Source organism: Calypte anna, chromosome 1 (genome assembly GCF_003957555.1).
Source record: "Calypte anna isolate BGI_N300 chromosome 1, bCalAnn1_v1.p, whole genome shotgun sequence".
In the NCBI taxonomy this organism is placed as follows: Eukaryota; Metazoa; Chordata; class Aves; order Apodiformes; family Trochilidae; genus Calypte; species Calypte anna.
This window is the reverse complement of record NC_044244.1, coordinates 83,480,036-83,505,817: the sequence shown is the minus strand read 5'-3', so window position 1 is coordinate 83,505,817 and position 25,782 is coordinate 83,480,036. Positions and strand designations below refer to the sequence as shown.

The following is a 25,782-nucleotide window of genomic DNA, read 5'->3' as shown; positions in this document are numbered from 1 at the left end:
TTGTTTCTGGGATTATCTGACTTGATCCAGATGCAGGGCTCACAGGAAATAATTAGACATCATTAGACATCATTCTGACATGGTTGTGAGATATTGAATGCAACATTTTTTCAGGGAGTAGCATGAAATGAGATGGTAGTTTTGGTCCAAGTGTAAAGTGACCAAGTTTTAAGCTTATTGAAGAACACATTACCCATATTCTCCTATTGGTCTCCATTTAAAAGGCAGCAATAGAAAGGGCAAAGCAGGACAGAGCAGAAGTAGCTTCTGTCAGTTGGAGGTTGCATTAAAAAAGGCAACATTGAACTTCTCTGCAGATAAAGACACACTGTCATTTTATAGGCATTGTCCATTATTTGTTGATAGTGGTCATGAAGAACAAACTGCCTGGTAACTCACCTGCATGCACCTTTGATGCTTCATAAAGTCTTAGTCACCTGTGCCCACTATAGGAGCCTTCTAGCCCAGCAGTGGTTTCTCTCTTTTCATTGTTTAAAGCTGTCTTTCTGGATAGGTATGTTGCTTCTTAAATAGCCATTATTCTAGGTTGACCCCTCTAGGCAGGTTCAGCTTCCGTGTTCTATCAAGAAAACCTGGAGAAGTCCCATAGAGATGGCTCTGAAAAACTTGTGTTAAATATATTTAGACCTTAGGGGTTTTTAGCTAATAATAAATTAATTTGGTTTCTTTTTTTATTAAAAGAGCCCTTTGGACTAGTGAAGTGACTCATCTCCATATGGATTGACTCGTGGGTTGGATGGAGATATTTCTTTCTTTTGCTCTTGGAGTTGAAGGCTTAGAGTGCCAAGGAGCACTCCACAGCTTTGTAGATCAGCACTGTTTTTTCCTGCAGACTGGAGCGCTGTGTTTTCTACCCCTCTTTCTGAAACTTATGTTTAAATTTGTCATTAACACTCCATTAGCAGCTTCAGGCCATGCCCTTTTGTCCTGTCACTCGTTGCCTGGGAGAAGAGCCCAACCCCACCTTGACTACAGCCTCCCTTCAGGTAGTTGTAGAGTGATGAGGTTCCCTCTTAGTCTCCTCCAGGCTAAAAAGCCCCAGCTCCCTCAGCCTCTCCTTATAAGACTTTCTCTATAGTCCCTTCACAGCCTCCTTGCTCTCCTCTGGACCTGCTCCAGCACCTCAATCTCCTCCTTAAATTCAGGGGCCCAGAACTGGACACAGTACTCAAGGTGAGGCCTCACCAGCACTGAGTGCAAGGAGAGAATTACATCCCTAGTCCTGCTGGCCACACTATTCCTGATACAAGCCAGGATTTCATTTGCCTTCTGGGCCACCTGAGCACACTGCTGGCTCATGTTCAACCCATTTGTCAACCAGTATTCCCAGGTCCCTCTCTTCTGGGCTGCTCTCCAGTCACTCTTCCCCCAGTCTGTATGGGGTTATTGTGGCGAAAGTGTAGGGCCCTGCACTTGGTCCTGTTGAACTTCACACTGTTGGGCTTGGCCGATCAACCCAGCCTGTCCAGCTCTCTCTGCAGCATCTTCCTACCCTCCAGCAGATCAACACTTCCCACCAGTTTCATGTCATCATGTCATCATAGAATCATAGAATCCTAGGGGTTGGAAGGGACCTCGAAAGATCATCTAGTCCAACCCCCCCTGCTAGAGCAGGGTCACCTAGAGTACCTTGCATAGGAATGTGTCCAGGCGGGTTTTGAATGTCTCCAGTGAAGGAGACTCCACGACCCCCCTGGGCAGCCTATTCCAGGGCTCTGTCACCCTTGCAGTAAAAAAATTTTTCCGGATATTCAACTTGAACCTCCTGTGCTCCAATTTACACCCATTACCCCTTGTCCTATCACTGGTCACCACTGAGAAAAGCCTAACTCCATCTCCCTGACACTCACCCCTTACATATTTGAAAACATTGATGAGGTCACCCCTCAGTCTCCTTTTCTCCAAACTAAAGAGACCCAGCTCCCTCAGCCTTTCCTCATAAGGGAGATGTTCCACTCCCTTAATCATCTTAGTAGCTCTGCGCTGGACTCTTTCAAGCACTTCCTTGTCCTTCTTGAACTGAGGGGCTCAGAACTGGACACAATACTCCAGGTGCGGCCTCACCAATGCAGAATAGAGGGGGAGGAGAACCTCTCTTGACCTACTAACCACACCCTTTCTAATGCACCCCAGGATGCCATTGGCCTTCTTGGCCACAAGGGCACATTGCTGGCTCATGGTCATCTTCTTGTCTACCAGGACCCCCAGGTCTCTTTCACCTACACTGCTCTCCAGCAGGTCAGCCCCCAACCTATACTGGGACATTGTGTTGTTCTTCCCCAAATGCAAAACTCTACACTTCCCCTTGTTGAATTTCATCATGTTTCTCTCTGCCCAACTCTCCAGCCTGTCTAAGTCTCTCTGAATGGCAGCACAGCCTTCTGGTGTGTCAGCCACTCCTCCCAGCTTAGTGTCATCAGCAAACTTGCTGAGGGTACATTCTATACCCTCATCCAAGTCGTTGATGAAGATATTGAACACCGGTCCCAGCACCGACCCCTGAGGGACTCCACTAGTCACACACCTCCAACCAGATTCTGCCCCATTGACTACAACTCTCTGACTCCTTCCTTTCAACCAGTTCCTGATCCACCTCACTACCTGATCACCAAACCCATACTTGATCAACTTATCTACAAGGATGCTGTGAGAGACGGTGTCAAATGCTTTACTGAAATCAAGATAAACCACATCTACCACTCTTCCATCATCTATCCACCTAGTAATTTCCTCACAGAAGGCTATGAGGTTAGTCAAACATGATTTACCCTTGATAAAACCATGCTCTGCGAATTTACTAAGGGTAGGCTCAATCCCCTCATCTAAGTCGTCAATAAAGATCCTGAATAGGTGTGGGTTCAGTTCTGATCCTCAGGGGACACCACTGGTCACCGGATGCCAACAGGATGCAGCACCATTCACCACCACTCTCTGGGCCTGGTTATCCAACCAGTTTTTAACCCAGCAAAGGGTGCACCTGTCCAAACCATGGACTGCCATCTTTTCCTGGAGGGTGCTGTACAAGATTGTATCAAAGGCTGTGCTGAAGTCGAAGTAGACCACATCTATAGCCTGCCCCTCATCCACTTTGCAGGTCACTCAGTCATAGAAAGAGATGAGACTGGTCAGGCAGGATCTTCTTTTCTTAAACCCATGTTGACTGGGCCTGATGCCCTGGTAGTCTTCTACATGATGCTTAATGCACTCAGGATGATCTCCTCCGTAACCTTGCCAGGCACTGAGGTCAGGCTGATGGGCCTCTAGTTTCCGGGATCCTCCTTCTGGCCCTTCTTGTGGATGGGCATTGCATTGGCCACGCTCCAGTCATCTGGGACCTCCCCAGTTAGCCAGAATTGTTGGTAAATGATGGAGAGCAGCTTCTCCAGTTCTTCCACCAGCTCCCTCAGCACCCTGCCATGAATCCCATCTGAACCCATAGACTTGTTGGGATCTAAGTGGCACAGCAGGTCAGTAACTCCTTTCTCCTGGGTAACAGGAGGGGTATTCTGCTCCCCATTCCTGTCTACCAATTCAGGAGCTCGGTTGCCCTGAAGGTAGCCAGATTTTATGTTAAACACTGAGGCAAGAAGGTGTTAAGTACCTCAGCCTTTTCTTTGTCTTACTAAATACAGTCTCCCTCTCATCCAATAAGGAATGGAGATTGCCACTGAGAGGGAACAATAATAGCTCTTCTATTACCAGCAAATGCTTATGGCAGGACAGCCCCTGACCTTCCAATGCTAGCATCAAGTGTATATTTTAAACATAATTTTTAAAGTAAATCAACTGCTGATCCTTCAGTTGCATATATTCGTTACCTTTGGGGCTCTAGACCAAATAAATGTCAATCTCTGGATTTAATAAGAGAGTAGCCATGCTGAAGAAACTACACAGGCAGGACTTTAGCCAGGCATCAGCTACAAACTAAGTTGCTCACACCATCTTTGAATGGAAATAATGGATAGATGCTGCCAGCAATAGCACAATAAACCATCCAGGTGAACAAGGTTGACTGTAAGGCTTTTGGCTAAGACCTTTGATTGATTGTGGCAAATACATAAGAAAAATATCTTTAAAGTATGTGAATACACGTGTGCAGCCCTGTATTCAAGGTTTTTCATGGTGGGAGAAAGAAATTGCAACTGAGTTGTTAGGTTATCTTCATTTATCTGCTTCTTGAAGTAAGATGTGCATCAGTCTTCATTTCACAAGTGGTAATTTATTGATGATGGATTTAAACACAGTTGTGGTCTTATCATTATAACTAGTGGTGATGCTGCAAACATACATTTTCCTTTTGCTGTTAAAAATACCTCAACAGTAGTATTTTTTTCTTTTATGTTTTCAGATTCCTGCTTTTTGCCAGCAAATGATCTCACCCACAGCTTTTCTTCCTACCTGAAGGAAAGTAAGTTAAAATGTTGTATGAGACAAAAGCTGTATGAAAAACATTGTTAATGCAATGCTATTGCAGTTTTTAACTGCACCTCCAAATATTTTCAATTATGTAATAATAATTAGTTTAAGGGGCTTTATTTTTCTTCTTTTCATGTTAAGTCTTGTTTTTCTAGCTCTGTTTTACTCTATCACTTTTCTTGGATCAAAATGTTTTAGGGCTTCTTTTAATTACTAGTGATTATTTGTCAGTAATATATTGTGGCTTGGTAAGTCGGTGTATCTCTTATCTCACAGTAGAAATCCTGCAGCTGTTTGCTAATATGAACCCAGAGAATCTGTATTCTCTTATATATTCATATAGAACTTCTGGTCTAGTTACTTTTCAATTGTATCTTTTCACTTGGTTTTCTGTGATACAAATTCCCGACCATGGCAAATTAAGGCAGTGGGCTTGCCACCTTACATACTGTTGATTTCTAATGCTTATCTAATTTGTTCAGCTATGGGATATTTCTGTATTGTCTGTATTTTGGGTGGTTTATTTTCCATTTTCTCAGCCAGGAGTAAATGTAAAACTGTTGCCAGAAATCCAGACCTCATAGGAGTCAGCATGTGTGTTCTTGCTGTTGGCTACCATTTATCACGTGTTCTTGAAATTTAGAATTATGGCACGTAATACATGTGTGTACATGTGTTTTTTTGTCATTGCAGTCTGTCCTAAGTGGGCAAAACTCCGTAAAAACCACAAGGAGAAGAAGTCAGTAGTGATACTTGTTATCTGCAGTTCTGCCCTTCGTTCCTTGGAACTCATCAAGTATGTCCATAGCAAATGTTATGTTGAGGTTGGCAGTCAGTCAGAGGTTTTGTCTTGGAGCCACAGGCATAAAGGCAAAACTGGGACACTCTCCTCTGCTAGCCAGAAAATTCACTAATCCAAAGTAATGTGACATCCCTTGCTTCTTTAAACTGTGGGAGTGTGGTGTTTGGTTTTAGACTGAAGTAACACTTTGTACCTCAGTTGCAGGGAAGTGCTGTTTTTGTTATAAAACCAAAAATAAAGCGTAAAACCAATTTTAGGGAAACAGACGTTATATTTGGAAACAGAGTAAACTCTTAAAGCATCACAGTCCACCTCTAGAAATTGTGATTTTGTACCAAAGGCAATGAAAACCAACAAGAACCAACACGTGTGTCTGGCCTGAGTGCTTCCAGGTCTGTTTCCATGTCCTCAGCTGGCTCAGGCTAGAAAAACTGTTGTGCAGAGATGATGTTGTTCAGTGTTCCCTGTCCAATTTTTTCACTCATCTGTCTCCCCCCTTCTCATTTCAGAAGTCCTGGTGACTTTGATGAATTAATATATACACTACAATTTTCATGGTTTTCTTTTGTATATTGACCCCATTTCCTGTGATTATCTGTCTGCAACATGAGATGGGAGAGTTGGGAAGTTTGATGCCGTGCCACTGTTATGGCAGATGTACCCAAAGTGCTTAGCCCCTGAATGCAGATATAACCATCAGAAACCTAAGTGGTTTATATGTATAAATGTATAGAAAAATTCAGCTTTGCACAAGAGAAAAGTAAACATTTGGTGCACTGCAGAAAGCATGCATAGAAAGCTGTCTTAAATGGCATTCAGTAAACACTGAATGTGTTGCCTCCTGCTTGATTAATGCTGAACATAATTATTACTCTGTGCTAAGCTGGAGTGTCAGAAAAGCAAATCCAGTTTTCCAACAAATGAGGTTTGGTTAAATAGAATTTGGGCAGTCTTTGCAGTAAAGGCTGTGGCAGCCTACATTTTCCCAGCAGCCATGCTGCAGGAAGATTCTGTGGGCTGTAGGTTGGTCTGTACACAGATCTTTCCTTTTGCGCACTCACATACACGTTCATTCCTGCCTGTATCTCAGTAACATCTGAGAAATGTAATCATAGCAGTATGATAATATGATATCATAGGAGTATCATAATATGATATGAATCATGGTATTATAAAATCATATCAAAATAATATAAAAATATCAAAATCACATTAATCCATAGTAGGCAATAATATCAATAATATCAAAATAATATCATAGCAGTAATATTCTGCGGTGGTTTTGAATTAGAATTTGGTGATTAGTCAGTTTTGAACTAAGTTAGCTGTGAAAGTACAGGCCATGATTATTAAATACTATCTGAAGAGCTTATCTAAACAATATTGCCCCCTACCGATATTTGCTATTGTGTTTGTCCAGTTGTTGTTCCCTGTTAATTAAGTTGCAAACAAGAATGTACATAGTGTTCAGAGTACAAGCAGAAGTTACAAAGGGGACTGTATGTCCCAAACATATTGAGGGATGTCTCTTAGTTTTGTTTTCCTCTTATGTGGTCGTAATCCCAGCTTTGATGCTTGCATTTCCTTTTTCAATTGTTTTTTTTATTGCTAGGTCAATGACAGCATTTAAAGGAGACTGCAGAGTTCTCAAGTTGTTTGCAAAGCACATAAAGGTAAGAGGACTGCAGGAGAATTTTGATAGAACAACTACACAACTAGTGTCATACCATTTTCTCTTTTTAAAGCACTTGGCGATAGCACGTTTCATATTGCATTTATACGGTCCCAGAATCCCAGAGTGGTTTGGGTTGGAAGGGACCTTAAAGCTCATCCAGTTCCAACCCTCCTGCCATGGGCAGGGACACCTCCCACCAGAACAGGTTGCTCAAAACCTCATCCAACCTGGCCTTGAACACTGCCAGGGAGGAGGCAACCACAGCATCTCTGGGCAACCTGTGCTGGTGTGTCAGCACTCTAACACTAAAAGGATTTCTTCCTTATATCTCATCTAAATCTTCCCTCTTTCAGTTTCCCTCTTTCCCTCCCCTTTGTCCTACCACTCAATGTTCTTTCCTTTAGGTAATGCTTCCATTGGTAACCCATTGTTGCAGCCTGAGGAATCTAGATATAGATTCCAAATAACTCGGGTGCAAGCCTATGCAGAATGTATATGCTTATGCATGTGCTATGTTTTAAAGATGTTCCACATTCTTGTGAGGTCCTCATTCAAATGGCTTTTGCCTGTTTAAATAGAAGTCTCATATACACAGGTTTGTAGAAGCAAAGTGTACCAGCACCCACATTTGCATTCTACTAGGTGGATGCCTAGATACCCAATATCCATACCTCCTGGAGAGCACAAATTATGGGGTTGTTTGTAGTAGTGAGGGGTCATTTGGCCCTTGATATAAGTACTGTCAGACACACAATGTCACTTGCCTTATTTAACCCTTTTTCTGTGTCTTCATCTGCAAGGAGTTCAGAGCTAGTTCCACTTTGTCAACTTTACAGATATTTGCAGAAATTTTTTTTAAATGCTGAAGCAAGCATACTGTTCTCACTTCTAAAAATAGTTGGTGCAATAGCAGATTTTCAAATTTGAAAATGACTGAATTTTTAGAGAAGTGTGATGCCCAGCTGGCTGCTGTATTTCTTAAACTTTCTCTCAAATATCAGTTTGACAGTTTGAAAGATGAATAGCCTTTGTTACTTGACAGCATTCTAGAAAGAGATACTATGAAATACTCATTTATTTCCAGCTCTGAGAAGAAATTTGAAAACAATTGTGGGTTTACTATAGCTTGTCTTCTCTCCAATTTAGATAAAAGAACAGATGAATATGTTGGAGAAAGGTGTGTTCCACATCGGGGTTGGAACTCCTGGGAGAGTAAAAGCACTAGTGGAGCAAGGTAGGAGAACAAGAAGGGGTTTCTCCATAAGTATCTTATACTTGATACGTATATTTTATATATATATATATATATGTATAATTGAAGCAAGACTATAATTGTTTTTTTAAGTGCTTAGGTTGACACAAATCTGTGGATTTGGGTACTAAACTGTACAGTTCTGTTTCTCCACTTCTACCTTGTCAAGTCAAAATGAGGTCAACATTTTAGTACTTGATTTTATGATCACTTTAAGCTGGCATAAGTCAGTATTACCAGAAAAGGTCGAGTAATACTTCTCCCACTTAACTGCCCCTTCCTGCTGCTTATGCTAGCCCAAGAGTCTGGCAGCTCAGTGAAATGGTCCCATTTAGAACTGATCCAAATTAAAGCATAACTAGCATGCACATAATATCAGGTAATGAGCAGGCAGAGATGGGGATCTTCCTCTTTTGGCAGGAACACTGATTTTTGCTCACTTGAAAGTGATTGTAAAACCATTTAAAACTCCAGGAAACTAAACACTGCAAGTAAATCAAAAGGAAATAATGGCAGAAGTCATTGTATCATATGTCACTCTGAGCTCAGTGTAAACTTTCATGAGGGATGGCTGAAAGACCTGCTCACTGGCTTGATTTTATTTCTGATTTTCCTGTAGTTAAATTAATTATTCTATATAAATGTCTTTTTCTAATTCCAAATTCTGGGTAGTTTTACTTAATTGATAGATTATATGCACACAAAGAAAAACAACAAAATTACAAGATGATAAGGTTATTGGTTTTGTTCCTCTTTCTAAACACTGCTTTGCTCTGACTGTAGTGTCTTCGTCAGGGTCTGGCTGTGGATTGTGATTCTACCACTCCTTCCAAAAGGGTGCAGAGTTAGCATAATTTTATTGCTTTCTGTGCCCCCCACCAACATGAAATTGTTACTGCTCAGTACATCAGCCCACTGCCGAGTTAGGCAGCGGCAGCTTATAGCAGGGACACAAGATGTGTCATCTTATCCTGAGGTCTAGTCCTTTTTTGACACCTTAGTGTTGCAGTGCCAGGTCACTACAGAATAGAGAGGAGTCAAAACTGATATGAAAAATTACAGGAAAGATGTAGGAGAGCAGAGAAAAATTGGAACAGTTGGAGGGAGAGTTCAGAAATGACCTTTTTCTTCTTTCACTACTATTTATTTGGAGGATAAGGGAATTTTTCAGCAGCACCACTGCCCTGATTCACATTCTCATAGCACCCAGTCCTGTGAATTGCTGAACACCACCACTTTGCAGCCTAGGGTCCTTGCAACTTACCAGCTCCTCATCAGCTGTGGAAATTCAACTCCTGTGGTTTCATCAAGAGGAAGCTTGAGGAATTATTTTCTGGCAGGATATTAGCTCTTGACAAGCCTGGCAACAGTAGTTGTTCTGCTTTTGTGTTTATCTTCCAAAAAGGCATGGGATTATGTGGTTAAGGGAGTTTGCAGTGTCAGTGCATAAGTCTTCGAACCCGCAAATGTAGTACTTAAGTATTCAAGGATCAGGTTCCTTGGAAACAGACAGCAAACAATTTAAAAGCCAGAAATCATTTTGATAAGCACATGTCATATTATCTTGGTAGTAAAATTTATGTTGCCTTTTTAGATGGCCTGTGCTTGAACTCCACAAAATACATGATTCTGGACTGGAACTGGAGAGACCAAAAACTAAGAAGAATGATGGATATCCCTGAGGTATTTTATAAGCACCTGTGAATATTATATTCTATGTATTCATTACTTTTAATTCTAGTGACCAGTTCTTGGTCAGTAAAGTGGGGTTTTTTTTCTGTAAAGCTGACTGCAGCTGTCTAGAAACAAAGAAGTCACCATTTGATAACTCTGTATTCTCAGGTTTTTTTGTTCCAACTCATGACAGTGTCTTTTACACTGTGCTGTGAATTTCTCCTGTTTATGCTAGATGGTTGTTCTGTGTGTTCCTGGGGAAGTTCTCTAAGAGGTGTTTGTGCAAAAATTTCCTCTAAAACTAAAACTTAGGAGCAGCATTTGTTTGTCTCCATCTGAGAGTGAGGTAACTTCTGTGAGTAATTCTACAGACAGTTCTTTTTTTGTTTTTTTTTCTTATTGGCAAGAGGTAGGATATAAACTATGTAGAGACATCCATCATTTGTACTTTTTTAAGATAATCCCCCATTCTTTTAAATTTTGTAATGCAGCTTTCACATTTATTGCTGTGAAAAGGCACGTTTACTGTATGCTGAGGGGCATCAGCTGGTATTTAGCCAGCAGAGAGTGAAAGAGTCCTCCACCAGTTCTCATTATAAAAGCTCCCAGTTTCCTACAGAGTGTTTACATTTTTTGTGCATTTGGAGTAGATCTGTATGCAGAATCTATAGGGGAAAAGGAACCTTTTTGTATAGACATTAAGCTGTTTCACAAATGAAGCACATTATCGTTCATTAATCCTTCTCTCTAATTGTCTGTGCATTTGAATGTGCTGTCCCACATACACCGAGATGCCTGTTCCTAATAATCTTTGATAAAACGTCCCACAAAAATACATTGCAGAAAGGAAGTAGCAAAGAAACCAGCTTTGCTTTTTGAGGCAAGGAGGCTCCCTCTTGTGGGAAGTTTATTAAAGAACAGAGAACATGAATTCACAACTTAATTAGCACAAGGTAGTATTACAAAAGCTGCTGGTTGCAGTAGGATGGATTTTTAAAGTCAGCTAAAAGTTTTTACTCAGTCCACTACAAAAAACCCCTGAAAATTATATTGTTAATATTTTATTTGGGGCTATTGGAAACCTGAACTACCTCTTTCAGCTTACTGTAGGTAGTATTACATCATTTCTGCATGTCTGTCTAGGACGACAGGCCAAATTGTCACTCCAGCTGTATATTATTACAGGACAGTCTCAAGGCTGCCTTAACAAAATATTAAGGCTTGGATAGGACAAGAGGTAATGGCTTTAAGCTGGAAGAGGGTAGATTTAGGTTAAACATTAGGAAGAAGTTCTTCAGTGTGAGAGTGGTGAGACACTGGCACAGGTCGCCCAGAGATGTTGTGGCTGCCCCCTCCCTGGAAGTGTTCAAGGCCAGGTTGGATGGGGCTTTGAGCAACCTGGTCTAGTGAGAGGTGTCCCTGCCCATGCAGGGGGGTTGGAACTGGATGAGCTTTAAGGTCCCTTCCAACCCAAACCATTCTGTGATTCTGTGAAGTTAAAACCAAGAAAGCAAGTTATATATTCATATATACTGTTAGCATAAGGAATATATATGTGATAACAGAACAGTATGTGATTAGAGGAAAATCTTCAGACTTGCACTTGACTCAGGTAACACAATCACAGAATCATAGAATGCCAGGTTGGAAGGGACCTCAAGGATCATCTCTTACAACCCTTCTAACATTATTGTTTACATGATATGTCCCAGCACCCCATTGAGCTGAGACTTAAAACTTTCCAAAGTGAGGGAATCCACCACTTCCCCTGGGAGACCATTCCAATGCCTGACTGTCTTCATAGTGAAAAATGGTCCTCTTGTGTTTGATTGGAATCTCACCAGGAGACTTGTGCCCATTGCCTCTTGTCCATGTAACTCCTTGTAAGTAGAACAAAGTTTTTTGGCATCTTGAACTATGTAAGTGGAGCATCATGCAGCTATTTTTTCAGCTGCAGACATCAGGCAGGTTCCTGAACATTGTAAGAATGTCAGCAATAACAGATACACAAATAATGTTTTTGACATAAGGCACCTTAACAAAGGAAAAATCAACAGGATTTTGTGGCAACTTGCAGACTTGTAATATTGAATACAGTCTTGGTGAGCAGAGATCTTCCTGCCCTGCTTGTATAAAAAAAGTCAAATACACGCCAAGATTACTAATAAGTTTGCTCAAGAAGAGAGATATTATAGTACCAACAGCATGACTTGTAGAACTGGCAGTTAAATTTACTAATTTTTTTCATCTCATCTTAGCTGGGGCAAAAATGTGCCCTTAAAATGAACTGAGTCACACTAACCCTGACCCAAACTTCAGTTTGCCAATAAATTCTTTGCATATTTAAGGTACTCCTTTGATACATTTCATTGTAATTAAATCAGAAAATAAGAATATCTGGAAACCCAGGTACTTTTTGTCCATTTATAAAAAATCTGTAGCTTCATTTTAAATGTGAGAACAGCTTGATGTTTTTATACTCATTTAATATTCAGTGGAGAGTTATGAACACAGTGGTATATTCGGATAAATATATTAATTGGAAAACACATGAATCCTCCTATATGCATCCTGTATCTTGTCACATCCATATAGTGGATGGTCCCCTGATCCAGTTCTGTTTCAGATGCCTCAACATCTCACTAGTTAATGCTGTTTAACTTTTTTCTCTGTTTCTGTGTGTCTTACTCCATTCTTCCCAAACAGTAGAGAGAAGGAAATAAAAAGAAAGATCACAAAGAAACCAGGGGCAGGGGTAAATGTTTATCAAACAGTGTCTTGGTGTCTTGGCATACTTTATACTGAAACATAAATGTTTAAATAAGAACTGATTGTATACTTCCTGATCTGACCAAAGGATAAGCTTCCTGCTTTGAAATTTTTGTGTATAGAGGTTGATGTCAATACAGGGCTGTCTCAACTCCTTACTTTACTTGTTTGTAAGATTCAGTTAGAGTTTTTTCAACAAAAACAATATTATATTGTCTGCAAAGAATACAAACCCTGACCCTTCAATAAGTTTGACAATACAGAAAGCTTACCTTTCAGATTTCAATAGAGTGGAAAGGTTTGTAAGAAATAGACTTGAAATAGAAAGACAACCATCTTCACCCTGGTGGTAACACATCCAGCATGGAATAGAGACTGGTCAGACTTCCTCACATCATTTATTCCTGTGCAAAGTAGTGGCATGGAAGGACATAATCCTGAGAGAAAGCTCACAAGTAAGGTAGTTGTAAGGAGGAAGAGGGAGCTATAAGGAGACTCTGGACTAACCATGATGATAGAAAATCTTGTGGTTTTGCTGAAGTGTGTAGTCAGTATTTACTTTGAAGTACATTTGTCTTCTATGTTAGGTAAGCAATAAGCTGCAGCCATATCCATGTTATAAACCAAAGTACTTTGCATGCCACACACGAAGTCCTGACCTTCGTTCTCATTTTCATTCAGGTGTTTCAGACACAGCAAACATTGTGGCTGTTGCTGTGCAGTACCACTCTTGGACTACTTGATAGCCTGGAAAGTCCCACAGGGATTTTGCAGCCCAGGGTAGATCTCTTGCTCTGGCATGCTTCTTCAGTTCCATACATGTAGGTCCATATGAGCTGTAGTTGTATTTTAGGACCTCAGAGCAAACATTAGATATTTTACATAGTAGAGCTTGTGATCTTGTATGAGAACCTCTTCTTTAATTTCTAGTTTAACAGTCAGGTGCCTGAGTAAATAAATAATGATATTTAGCCAAAGTGTTATCAGTAACTTTTGATGCTTTCTTTGATTTTTGTTTATTTCAGATAAAGAAAGAAACGATTGACCTCCTGGAGATGTGTATAATAAAGCTGTGCAGAGAGGGCTCTGTGAAGTTGGGACTCTTTTAATAGTTTTACCATCAAGGAAGTTGTTTGCAGCTGCATTTTACTGTTATCCTGTCTGCATTTGGCAAACAGTTCATGAGTGATGGAATTAAGAATTTTGACATTTCAGTACAGAAGGGATGTGCATTGCAACATTTTCTGAGTTTCCTTTTAATAACAGAGGTTTTGTTTGTAGTTTTACAATGTTTTTTGCTGCAGGAGCAATGTGATACTGAAGTTAGAGGTACACCTCATTCACCTGCTAGATTTAATACTATGTCACTTTTAACACTTTGAAGAAAGCAAATGTGGGTGTGTAAGACTTTGCACAATTCAGTTTTCTGTTACCTTCCTCTGCTGTCCTGAAGGACATCTGTACTTCTCATGAGAGTGATAATCTAGTTCTTGCCTTTGAAAATTGTGCTGGGATTTCAGTTCTGTGTCAAAAAGGTATTTTTCACCCATCTGTTCTAGAGCTGGGCAGGTACTATATTTTTGCTATATATATGAGAAATTATCTGTATTTTGTGATTTTATTTTAGTTAAGCTGTTGAAACATGCAAAAACTATTCTTCTGTAATTCCATTTAAATTAAAAGACAGTGATCTCTGGGTGACTCTTCTGTCATTGTGGAGAATAGGGAATACATGATTTTTTTTTCCAGAGTAGAAGACAAAAGAGAGGTAAACAAATATCAGCATCTTGGAAAGCTATTGGTCCAAATCAGATGTTTTGAGAATGAGTTGCCTTCTGTGATAAAGAACACATAACGTTTTACATCTTTAAATTGCATCTGAATCAATAGCTATGAAGGTACTAGATTAAGAAAATTGATTTGATCTTCCAAACCAATGTTTTTTGTACCCACAGTCCTCCCCAGTGGTATCCATTGCAATTGGAGTAGAGCTTCTTTCATTGTATGCCATGCCTGTTAGCTAGGCAGCTATGGAAGTGAAGGGAGAAGAAGTAATGCGTCTGAGATTATACAGAAATTCTGGCAGCATCTCTATAAATGAAGAAGACAAGAATCCTATTGAATTGTGGGGCAGGAAACAGCATATATTTAAGCTTTCCCAGGCAGAATGAGCTGGACACCCTGGACGACGTAACAATGATTTGACAGTTACTATCTGATCATGGGATGTAGAGAATGAGGAAGAGAGAGGTCTAGTTAATAAGTAACTCAGGATTATAATACATGGTTGAGCCAACAATACAGGCTTCCAACAGGAAGGACAATATCTCAGCTTAAATACCTCCCAGCACAAGTACATTAATTCCTTCCTCTCACCAAGAAGAAAATGAAGAACAAGACAAGTTTTCCTCCACAAGAAGGGGAGACACATCCTTCCAGGTGTCCAGATAACAGTGCATTCGAACAACAGAAGCTACCAGCTTGGAAGCCCCATCTTACCCTTGCAACTGTGCTCTCCACCTTCTTCCTCACCGGCGCATTCTGCCTTTCTGTGGGAGTCTGTCTCATCCTATCTGCAAATAGTGTCAGAGAAATCCAGGTTTGTTTGGGGGTGGTACTCTTAGATATACTATGAAGAAGAAACTGGGCTACATTTCAGAAAAAAAAACTTTGAAATTTTGCTTCTGGATAGAGATGTTAGTAATGTTTTCATGAACTGGATACACATCCAACAGCTCGTGTTCCTTTGAAAATCCTCAGAGATAGTTGGTCACCAATAAAAACACAGCAGTGGGTGGTAATATCTGAAATATGGCTTGTAATTATTTCCATTGGCTAGTAGTATCTGAAAAATTGTTGTTATTTCCTGAGTTTTTGAAGGAAATATACTAATCTCTTCAATAGAGCTTGGTACTAGAAGAGCATACATGTTTGCTGGGACAAAATCTTAAAGTGAAGCCCTGATATTTAAATGCTTCCTGTATGTAAGTTTGGTGAGACCTGTGGCAGTGCTTAGTAGACTCCTGTTTGGAGTCAACGCTCAGCACTACATCCAGGTTGTCCAAGACAGGTGGGTTGAAGTGCATGTGGGGATTTGTTAAGCATTACTTAGCCAGTGTTCTTCACTCAGCACTTCTTTGCTGAGAAGCATATGTAGAGGTTCTGCAGCAGTCGTGAAAAAGGCTCTAAAACACCTTTAAACTAGGGACAAAATTTGTGTATGTTCATTAACAAATGATTCTGATCAAGACCAAGTCCTGATTCCCTGTCCCTGTTGAGTTTTAACAATGTTTTTGGCAGTCCAGAGTGACTCAGGAAAGAACTGCTCTGAGAAATCTTGGAGCTAAAATGCTAACCTTTTCATGTGTGCTTGTCTTTTATAACAACATCTCTGCATGTTTGCTTCTCTGCAAGATTGATTATTCAGAGAAGTGCTCAGATTGTTCAAAACTCCGTGAAAATACCTCTAATTGGAATAAGGAATGCCACTGTTTTGTTAATTTCACGCTAAAAGAAGATATATTGGTAAGTGGATGTGAGAAACTAACTCAGGTTGCTTCATGCCTAAACTTATATTGGTTATAAGATGGTAAGATACACTAATTCTAATCTGTAGAACTCCTGACTAAGTTTTCATTGTACTTTTTAAAAATACAAAATACTAAAAAAATTGCATTTGCTATACACTTTGGTATATGTTTAAAATAATAAAGATCAGGCTACCTCTGTGCTTGGTGGGGAGATGTCCAAGAAGAAGGTATGGATGCAGGCAATGGCGTTTGATTGTGGAGGTGACCTCTCTGTACCTCCCTCTCTGAGTAAGCAGCAAACTTTTGCCGTTGTCTTGGCATTTGTTTTTACTGCACTGCTAAGCTCTTAGATGAGAAGGAAATCTGAAGCCCTGGCTACTTGTACAGATAAACCCCTGTAGTCTTTTTTACAAGGGTTATCCTGTGAATCCCCAAGGTCCTTGAAGTAATTAACTTCTAGCAATGTCATTCTGCAGTTTCATTTGGGAAAAGTTATCTTTCATTTCTTCTCCTAAACTACCAGATCACCTTGCTGAGTCTGTTAAAATGTTTCATGTTCTTCCAAAGAGAACTTATGCTTAGTACTGCATAAATGTTCCCTTAAAATTGCAGTTTCAAGTATAAAGTCACTTTAGAGGTTTTTCAGTGTTGGAAGAGGCTGTTAAAATACTCTAGTTCTTCAGATTAGAGTGATGTGTGAGACCAGAGGTTTCCTTAACTGAATAATGGTGTTGGATTTTTTTATACTTTAAGAATCCTCTTTCTTGCTTGTATTTCCCTGCCTAGCATTCTGTTTTTAATTAAACGACTAAGCTTTCCAAAGGGTCCAAATAATTGATGAGAGGCAGCCTTATATGAAAGAAAAATTAAAATTCTAAAGGAACTAAAAGCTAATGGGTACTTTTTGAAGCTTTTTGTGCTTTCATAGAAAATGAGTGTCTGTCCACAAAATTACTGACAGTCATTGTAGGTTAGGTTCATGGCCAGGCATGCCATCTTGAGAAAATAATAATAATCAGGATTTTTTATTTTAGGTTTAATTTGGTGATTTAAAGTATATTTAATTTTGTGACAAAATACTAAAACTTTCTGTTGGGATAAAAACTGGCTTCTACACAGTGTCTGCCAAAGTGATTGTTTAGAGTATAGTTACCAAAACTTGGATATGAATTGAATATTCTCTTCCCCTCTCTTTTGTAGCACATAGTAGTATTTCTCTGTGTCTACGTGAACTCACTTTTTTAAATAGGTTTATCCTTGAATTTTAGGGTGATGTTTTTATGTACTATGGCCTGAAAAACTTCTATCAAAATCACCGTCGGTATGTGGTATCAAGGAGTGATGCACAACTGTTGGGTCGAAATGTAAATGTAAGTTTTCTTCTTTATCTTATGCAATCATCAGTATTTCCATAAGGTACATCTTTAACCATGTGGAGAGCTAACCAGGTGTAACTGTGTGTTAAGAGAACGAGATAGTAAGAAGAAGGTACAGATTTTCAGTGTTTGGTCTCTGCTTTTAAGATTGTTAGGGCCACTATGTCTAATAAGCTAATTAGAGAATAAAATTGTGGAGATAATTAAATGATGTCCAGTATTGCAGTTCTCAAACCAGCATCTCATGGTGATGCTGGTTAAAAATACATTGCCTTTTAAAATAAATTTACAGAAAGGCTTTTCCTTCTACTGTTTTCAGTAAGAATTTTTTTAAGCTGTGCTTTTATTATAGGGTTAGCAAAAAGTCTTTCATTTTGTCATTTGGCTTTGGAAATGGGCAAGGAGCAGGAAAAGGTTTATGGTGAAATAAACATTCATGTAACACTCTGAAATATGCAACTTGGAGGTCTAAAGAGGAGGATATGTGATATCACCTGTAGCAGGCCTGCACAAGGAAAATGCAGAATTCAATCATTGCATTCAAATTTTTTACTTACAAGTCTAAAACTTGTTGCCTTTGGCTTAAAAGTAGCATTTCTTAATAAAAATGCAGTTCACAGACTGTCCTCTCAGTACAAATGTTTGTGCCATACTAATCTGTTCTTTTTATAAAATTCTTCTTGGAACTCTCAAGATATGTTACCTGTACATCTGCTTCTCTAGGTGTCCAGTCAGCTTGTTTGTTTGCATCCAGGTGCAACTGGTTTTGGCTTTTGTTTTTGGCTAATAATCAGATTATTAGTTATTTAATAATTTTTAAGATGTATAGTTTCTCAGGAGTTGGTATAGGAGAGATATGATAAATTTGAGATGGGATTTTGGTTTTCACAGTAGTGTGGCTAACTTCATTTGCTGTTCTCCACCACTGAAGAGGTACAGGTCAAAATTAAGAAGAAGGAAAAATAAGATAATCTAGGGTAAGCCAAAGCTTCACTTGGACCTTTTACATTGTGGCTATGTTAAAATAGAGAGCCCCAAATGAGTTTCTGTATTTGGCAAGTTAGCAGCAGATTTTGGGGAAGTCCTTAAAATTACCGTGATATGGAAGCTGTTCCTGACTACAAATTAATTTGTTTGGTTGTATCTCTAATGTGACCACAAGGTACTGAGAATAATTCAGGGACTTTTCAGAAGAAGGATTAGGAGAACACCAGCAAACTAAACCAAAATACCCATGTTTTGTGCCTGATTGTTCTGTGACCTTGAATGCAGATCCAGAAGAGCTCCTGTGCACCCTTCACTACATACCAAAATGGGACACCCATGGCTCCATGCGGTGCTATTGCCAACAGCATGTTCAATGGTAGGTAGGTACCTTCTACACCTGCCTTAATAGTTTCCACTTGAAATATTCCATTACCCCAACCCAGCTGAGTTCTGATATTGCAAGATCTCTATCTTTCTCCCACAGGAGGTTTTGTTTGGCAGTGCTGCTGTGGTAAATGTGGGGGTCTGCTTCCTACTGTTCAGTAACTTGCCCCTCATTTTGAAACTGAGAAAGATTTTTCATTTACTGAGTCTCTCTTCAATGTGAATATGCAACAGAGCTGAGGGATTGAATCCCTGGTGAAATAAGGAATGGTGATAGAAATGATTTAGTGTACTTCCTTGCTAAAAAATACATTCATGTACAGTGATGGGAGAGCCCAGATTCTGCCCTCCCACAGTGGTGTGCTTAGGAGAATGTGACATGTTCTTCACCTTAGTTTGGACCTTTGGTTCTGTGTGGTTGCATTTTTTTTTTCTTTTGAATTCATAGATAGTTTTATTCAAACTGATCCTAGGTATGATCTTGTTAATAGTAACCTAGTGGGCCTACGAGTACATTTAGGCTGAAACAAGAAGGCTCCTAGCCATGAGTAATGACAGATTTCAGAATAGATTTCTTTGGGAGGAAAAGAGGCAAACATACAGACTTTTCTTCCCTACTACTTTTTTTTTACTACTTTTTTTTTTTTTATGCATCTGGTTTGTGGCAATGCACCAGCTGTTTTCAAGCAGCTGAGCCACCCATACCAGAGGACTTGTGAAGGCAGCTGCATCTGGTAACTTGTAGATCCATTTGATTTTTATCCACCTGTGCAACCACCTGCTCCCAGGGAAGCCTGATGTACTGGACTGGGGTCGGAGAGGACAGCATAGCTACCTGTGTCAGCCCCCACTGTTCTGGAGCCCTGGCTGTAAAACAGAATATTCCTGCAGATAACTAGATATAGCTGGATTTTTAACACTGGACAAAAAAAAAAAAAAAAAAAACAAAACCTCAGCATCTCTGCCTTTGCATCAATCCTTGGTGCACAGAGTGATGGAATGTTCCAGCTGCTCATGATATATGGAAAGAGGATGAGATTTGAATCCCCCCTTCTGTCCCTCTGCTGTGAAAGAGGGTGCTTCTCATGCACTTTTGACAGTTTACTTAGTTTTCTAATTGCTCTCTAATATTCTTTTGTAAAATGAGGAAGATGGCTGAATTCCTGCCATGGGAAAGTATTTTAACCAAAGCCATCAGGTAAGGAAGCAGTCAGACAACCAGTCAAGCTGTCAGAGCTCAGAGAATAGCAACTCCTGTTAAAAATGAGTGAAAAACAGGTGGGGATAGAGGGACAAAGACTTATCACTTACTCAGAAGAGTGCACCTGAGCCTTAAGGAGTTGTGTGAGCACAGGTTTTGTAGCAGGAGGAGTGTGTTTTCATTGAAGCTCATGGAGTTGTGTTTTTCATGTTGCCTAGAAAGCAGCCCCTCCACATCTAGATCATCTATCCCTGTCCTTTCACTGGCTGCCCAGATGTTTACATAGGTGTTAATGAGACTTTTAATGTTTTTGCCTTATCTTAAATTAACCTAAGTAGGAAAATACAATGGATAAAAACAAGTGCTTTATACCAACCAAAACAGGATGTCATGGTTAATCACAGTTTTTAACCATGGTTTTTAACTAAATGTTTTTTGACTGAAAGAAGTGTTCATGACCAAGTTGGTAGGCAGGGTCTATTTAGCATAAAACTAAAGCAAGGTTTTCTCCAAAGGATCATGGATTCCCTGGAATGTGCTTTCACCTGTTCTCTGCTCCCTGAGAACACAAAGCAATGCATTTAGGACAACAGTGAAAGAAGTGCTAGGGAAAGCTAAGTAGGAGACCAAGTTCTGTAATTAGCCAGAGAGATCCAGAAGTGATTTGCAGTGCAATTAGTCACAAGGAAGCTGATGGGCATGTGATACTTGCACATATTTCTATGCAGGGAGTCAGTAGGAGTATTGGTACAAGTATGTTCAGTCTTTAAAACTTCGTAAGGCTCTGGAACCTTAATTCTTATTATGGAGTCTACAGTGCTCTCTGTACACAGTCATGAGGAAACTTTTCCAGGATTTTTTTTTCATTATTTCTATTCACTTGAAAGATGATTTGATGTGACAGATTTTTAGCCATGCTAGCAACTAGAATGACTTGTCTTGTATTCTCTGCAGATACTATTGATCTTTTTTACAATATTAACTCATCTGTTATACAAGTACCACTACTGAAGACTGGAAACAGTTGGTGGACAGATAAAAATGTGAAATTTCACAATCCAAAATCATACAATGTGTCTTCTGCATTTGCAGGTAAGAATGCCATTGGTATTCTTTGTCTTTCAGTGTCTTCCCTGACTGACCTCTGTGAATGAGAGCAGAAGACAGATTTAGCCAAAATACTCCTTTCTTTTTTATATCACTGACCATAGAAAGTGGGAGAAAGTGAGCTTGGAAGACTGAAGCTGGCCCACATCAACACCCTTCTGTATAGTTTCCTGTAACCCTTAATCTGTCCAGAGAAAGTATGGATGCAGTCACTTTTTTTCCTATTGAAAGCATCTATGAAGGAAGATTGCCTGTCATATGTTTCCTTCTTTTGTGCCCTTAAAGATTCTTAGGCAGCTGTGAGAAAAGCAAACAATACATCTGATAGGCTTCCCAGTCACTGTTTTCTAGATCTATTTCCTTCATGTGGTTGATCTGTGATGAAGTGGTACTAAAGCTTCCTCATATGGATCAGGGCAGTGCTGTGCTGCATGCAATATGCAAGAGTTAATAATCCAAGTAGTTTTCAAATAATAGATTCTAAATATAGGCTATGCCATTAGACTGAAAAAAGATTTTGTACAGGAAGAAATTAATGCATAAAAATGAAGGCAAGGGCCTCATAGAGGAAGAGTTGCTTGGTGAAGAGGCAAGAATACAGAATAAACAATATTTTTATTCGTGTGAGTCCCTTTTGTCTTTTCTGTGCTCCAAGTGTCCACGTACAGCAACCCTCGGGTACTGTTAAACTCTGCTCATTCACATTTGAGATGAGTGGAGATGCTTGGATGAAGAGTGTTGTATAACATATATAATTTTTTCAATACTGTACTGTTATACATCATGTACTGTCTTATGTCTCTTTCATATCTCAGATTCTCTACTGGTTGTGAGTAGGCCCAGAAGTTAGTGACCAACCACTGTTAGTATGTCTTACCTGCTTTCTTTCATTTTCATCAGAGACAGCAAGACCTCCTTACTGGCAGAAACCAGTGTATTTGTTAGACGAAGAAGATGAAAAGAACAATGGTTATGTAAATGATGACTTCATTATCTGGATGAGAGTTTCAGCCTTTGCCACATTCAGAAATCTTTACCGTCGTGTCAGTAGGGTACGGCAGTTTGCAGATGGCCTTCCAGCAGGGAATTACACTTTTCATATTTCCTATAGTATCCTTTCACTTTTTTCAAGACTAATAAGTAATTACAACAAGATGGAAGTCAATGAGATTTGTGTAGTAAAATAGCAAAGAAACCAAGGAAAACACCTCAAACTAAATCACCATGAAAAGACCTTATTTTGAGGGTGATGAGATGCTACAAGTGTATTTTCTTTAGCCTATGCATATAGAGCTAAGAGAAGTTATTCAAATGGCAACATGACTGGATTTTCTTCTCAGAGGGCTACTTTTGAATGGAGACAGCACATGGGCTCTTTACACAAAGGGTAACACCAGAGAGTGGGAACCTGAGGGGATGCTGAAAGACATTTAAAATATCATTTAATAGTGGCCTAATCAGATGTGCAGGTAGCCTTGCTGGGGTGCACAATATGCCAGAGGTATCCCTGTGGTTGAGAGCTGTGCAGGATGCCTGTGTCAGCACAGCCCTCTGGCAGATTTGGGCCATGTGCTGACAGGAACTTTTGTACTGGTGGAAAATGTACTTTCACACTGAACGGCTTGAACTTTGCTGACTGAAGCACTTGTTTTGTTAGCAGGAGCTGTGTCAAGATGACTATAAATTTCTCTCTCAGCTGACAGAGCTATGATTTTAAATGGTATAGCCTAATTCCATTCTGAAAGCTTCTGTGTGGAGAGATGCAAGGTAAAATCATGTAACATTCTGGGTAGACAACATGAGTTATATGTGAGCACTTCCCCCTCAGTGAGAATATATGGAGCATCATCATGGTAATTACCATGCTCATTTTTCACATCAAATTAATGTAGTGGCAGTTACATAAACTATGAATCTGAAATTTACAATGTAAAAAAAAATATATATATTTCTATGTTCACACTGAGCCTGTTCCTAAAATAACTGAAAGCTTACCACCAGCTGCTACCAGGTTTTGGACCCAGAATAGCAGACATCACAGATGAGTTAAAGGAACTGTGGCAGCAAATGCAGATCTCCAGACTTCTTATGCCTTGGACAGGTTTTTGAGCAATTGCTACTACTTTTTCTACTCCTGGAAATAATGTAAACTTTTGTTATTGTAACCTTAACACCCTTCTACCAGATTTCCCTGTTAGCAAATTCAAGGGGAGGAAGCATGTGATTCTTTCAACCGTGGTTTGGAGTGGAGGAAGTAACCCATTTCTGGGAATTGCCTATGTGGTTTCTGGCACAGTAGCAGCCCTGACAGGTTTTGTCATAACTGCCATCCACTTAAAGCTCAGAAAAAAGAAAACATACTTTCAGAAGGAGTAAGGTTTCCTGGCTTTCTGAACAAAGGCAAAGGTGTGCTGTGAACAAAGAACATGCAGCACACACCTTCTGTTTTTTTCCCTCAAGCTCTAGATCTGTTTTAGTGACGGATTTGGTAAATATAAGTAAATTGAGGGGGAATGCTTATTACATCATACAAAACCAAACTTACCTGAAACTGCATTCTTATTAATGCATGTGTGCTCCTAAACTTGTTTCATAGGAAATTTGTAGTGAGATGAGCTTCAAACAACAGATAGCATTGTGGGTTAGAATTGCAGTGTCAGAAAAATTATGTGGTACTAATGTCTGGCCAGAAGTAAGGGTCCATATTCTTATTCAGCCCTCATGTCAATCAGTATTTCTTTGTACTTAAATTGAGCTTTGGATGGGTAAAAAGTGAGATCTTGATCCAGCAAAAATCTTGAGCAGGCAAAACTTGGTACTAAAATCAGTTTGTGGGCCAGATATGAAGGCTGAATAGCATAACTCGGGGGCTTGATATAACTTTTTTACAGATCTCCTGAACAAGCAACCAGTTTAGCACAACATGTTCATCAGTGTTTGATACTCAGTTTATGATTTAATAGAGGATATTTTTTTACGAGTCTGGAGTTTGTTTAAACCCAGTCTGCTGCTTTTTTCTCGATATTGAGACTAATCTGCAAAGCTAGAGGGCATCAAAACACTGATTTACAGTTTTTAAGTTAGTTTTTAGTAGAAAGCTGAAATTTAAAATTCCCTTTAATGCTAAATTTTTTAGCAGAAACATCTACCTAATAGAACTTTTAGGCCACAATTGCATTCCTACCTACTCTACCTTTCCACACAAAAGTTCACAGGCTCTTACCTGACATAAAATGTCGCTTCAACTTTCAAAGCCCCCATTTCATGATGTGGTGACTTAGTGTCAAGAGCAATGATCAGAAAATCTAACTTCATTTTCAGAAAATAAACACTGTAGTGCATGAATAGACTTATCAATTTTCGTGCTCCATGTTCAAAATTTTACAAATTTATGAGTTTTTTATAGTTCCTCACAAAATGTAGGAACAGCATTGAAAAATTTAGGTCAAGTATACTGTGGTACATCTGAATATTTTAAAATAATGTTTCTGCTTTGAAAGTGTAAATGGAATAAAACACTTTAAATAATGCCTTTGGTAATTATTCTGTGTTCCTTACCTCCCTCTCCCCTGAGAAAGCCTCTGCACTTAAAGCAGTCACCCACTAGAGCAAGAGAAGGAAATGTTGCAAGGGGATGCTGCATGCCTCTGTCAGGGGAAACCCCATATGCTTCTAGAGGTATCTGTGGTACTTAGGAGCTTCTGACCTTTGCCAGATGGCCTCTGGCTAATTTGTTTGCAGCCACATAATGTATTGTTTCTGATGATCTCTGCTTCCTAATTGTGCCACAAGCAGCAGAAGAGGTGCTGCTCAAGTTCTGTAACCCAGCCTGTTAGTACAATCTTGCTCAGTCAGTGATTTATCCTTGATAGATTCTAAATATTCTGATACCCTGCTTGGGCCTGGTCACCACCATCAGAAATGAAGTTCCAGTATTTCAAACCATTGCATCTAAAGCTGTCAGTAAGTGTGGGAGAACCCAACCCCTCACTGGACTGGACAAGACAGAGCATGAAGTAGTACATTCAGCAATGCTTAAGCTCATTAAGTCATTTTTCAGAATGAGACTGCTCCTCAACCTTGTAAGGCCTTTTGAAAATGTAATCGCATGCAGCCCTCTGGAAAGCTCTGATGAGAACTGCTGCCAAAGCTGTGCTTAGGATTTCTGGCTCCAAACAGACCACAGGAGCCTCCTTTTTTTTTTTTTTTTTTTTTTTAATTCTTCAAGAACTGACTTTCAGGAAATGATATGTCATCTGAGTGCTTAAGTCACAGTGCAGTTGTCACTGATTTCATTTCTTCATAAAGTATCTGGTAAAAATGTTAGTAAAAGGAGACTGAATAATGAGATGTATTTCAGTGAGTCAGTGCCTTCCAGAAAGAAAAAAAAAAAAAAAAAAAGAAAAAACAAACTTCTTTAGAAAGCACCATCTAACAAATAGTGCTTGCAGTTTGCCCATTATCTCCCAGAGTTTTGTGCAACTCTTCTCTTGAAACGTACATTGTCTTCCAACCCCTCCACAGGGAAAATATATCTTCACACAAATCTTTCTCTTTCATTTATCCTGCAGGTTGTCTTCATTTATTA

The 25,782-nt window shown here is 39.5% G+C and overlaps 2 protein-coding genes across 6 annotated transcripts in view; both read left to right on the top strand.

Annotated features, from left to right (window-relative positions):
* Nucleotides 1–14,303, top strand: part of CMSS1 (cms1 ribosomal small subunit homolog) — a 229,432-nt gene extending 215,129 nt beyond the window's left edge. Inside the window, exons 5-10 of one of the 3 annotated variants that reach the window (XM_030469072.1) lie at nt 4,370–4,429; nt 5,131–5,233; nt 6,852–6,912; nt 8,061–8,148; nt 9,761–9,849; nt 13,635–14,303. In XM_030469072.1, the coding sequence (XP_030324932.1) occupies nt 4,370–4,429; nt 5,131–5,233; nt 6,852–6,912; nt 8,061–8,148; nt 9,761–9,849; nt 13,635–13,718 (485 nt within the window). In that variant the 3' untranslated portion in view covers nt 13,719–14,303. The remainder of the gene's footprint in view (nt 1–4,369; nt 4,430–5,130; nt 5,234–6,851; nt 6,913–8,060; nt 8,149–9,760; nt 9,850–13,634) is intronic. The other 2 variants (XM_008499929.2, XM_030469071.1) reach the window with 2 other exon arrangements.
* A 673-nt stretch (nt 14,304–14,976) lies between these two features.
* Nucleotides 14,977–24,720, top strand: LOC103534013 (cell cycle control protein 50C). 3 transcript variants are annotated; one of them, XM_008499928.2, is made up of 7 exons: nt 14,977–15,208; nt 16,024–16,134; nt 17,408–17,509; nt 18,788–18,878; nt 21,042–21,179; nt 22,095–22,304; nt 23,380–24,720. In XM_008499928.2, exons 1-7 carry the CDS (start codon nt 14,996–14,998, stop codon nt 23,568–23,570), a joined length of 1,056 nt encoding a protein of 351 aa, XP_008498150.2. In that variant the 5' UTR covers nt 14,977–14,995; the 3' UTR covers nt 23,571–24,720. The 3 variants fall into 3 exon arrangements, with proteins under 3 accessions (XP_008498150.2, XP_030324929.1, XP_030324930.1); XM_030469069.1 differs by lacking the exon at nt 16,024–16,134; XM_030469070.1 differs by lacking the exon at nt 21,042–21,179.
* The last annotated feature ends 1,062 nt before the right edge of the window (nt 24,721–25,782 follow it).

Coding starts and splice junctions, on each gene's coding strand:
- LOC103534013 (XM_008499928.2), top strand. CDS start 14,996: ATGAAGAACAAGACAAGTTTTCCTCCACAAGAAGGGGAGACACATCCT. Junction 17,510..18,787: donor TGTTGGGTCGAAATGTAAAT/GTAAGTTTTCTT, acceptor CCTTGAATGCAG/ATCCAGAAGAGCTCCTGTGC. Junction 18,879..21,041: donor TGCCAACAGCATGTTCAATG/GTAGGTAGGTAC, acceptor TATTCTCTGCAG/ATACTATTGATCTTTTTTAC.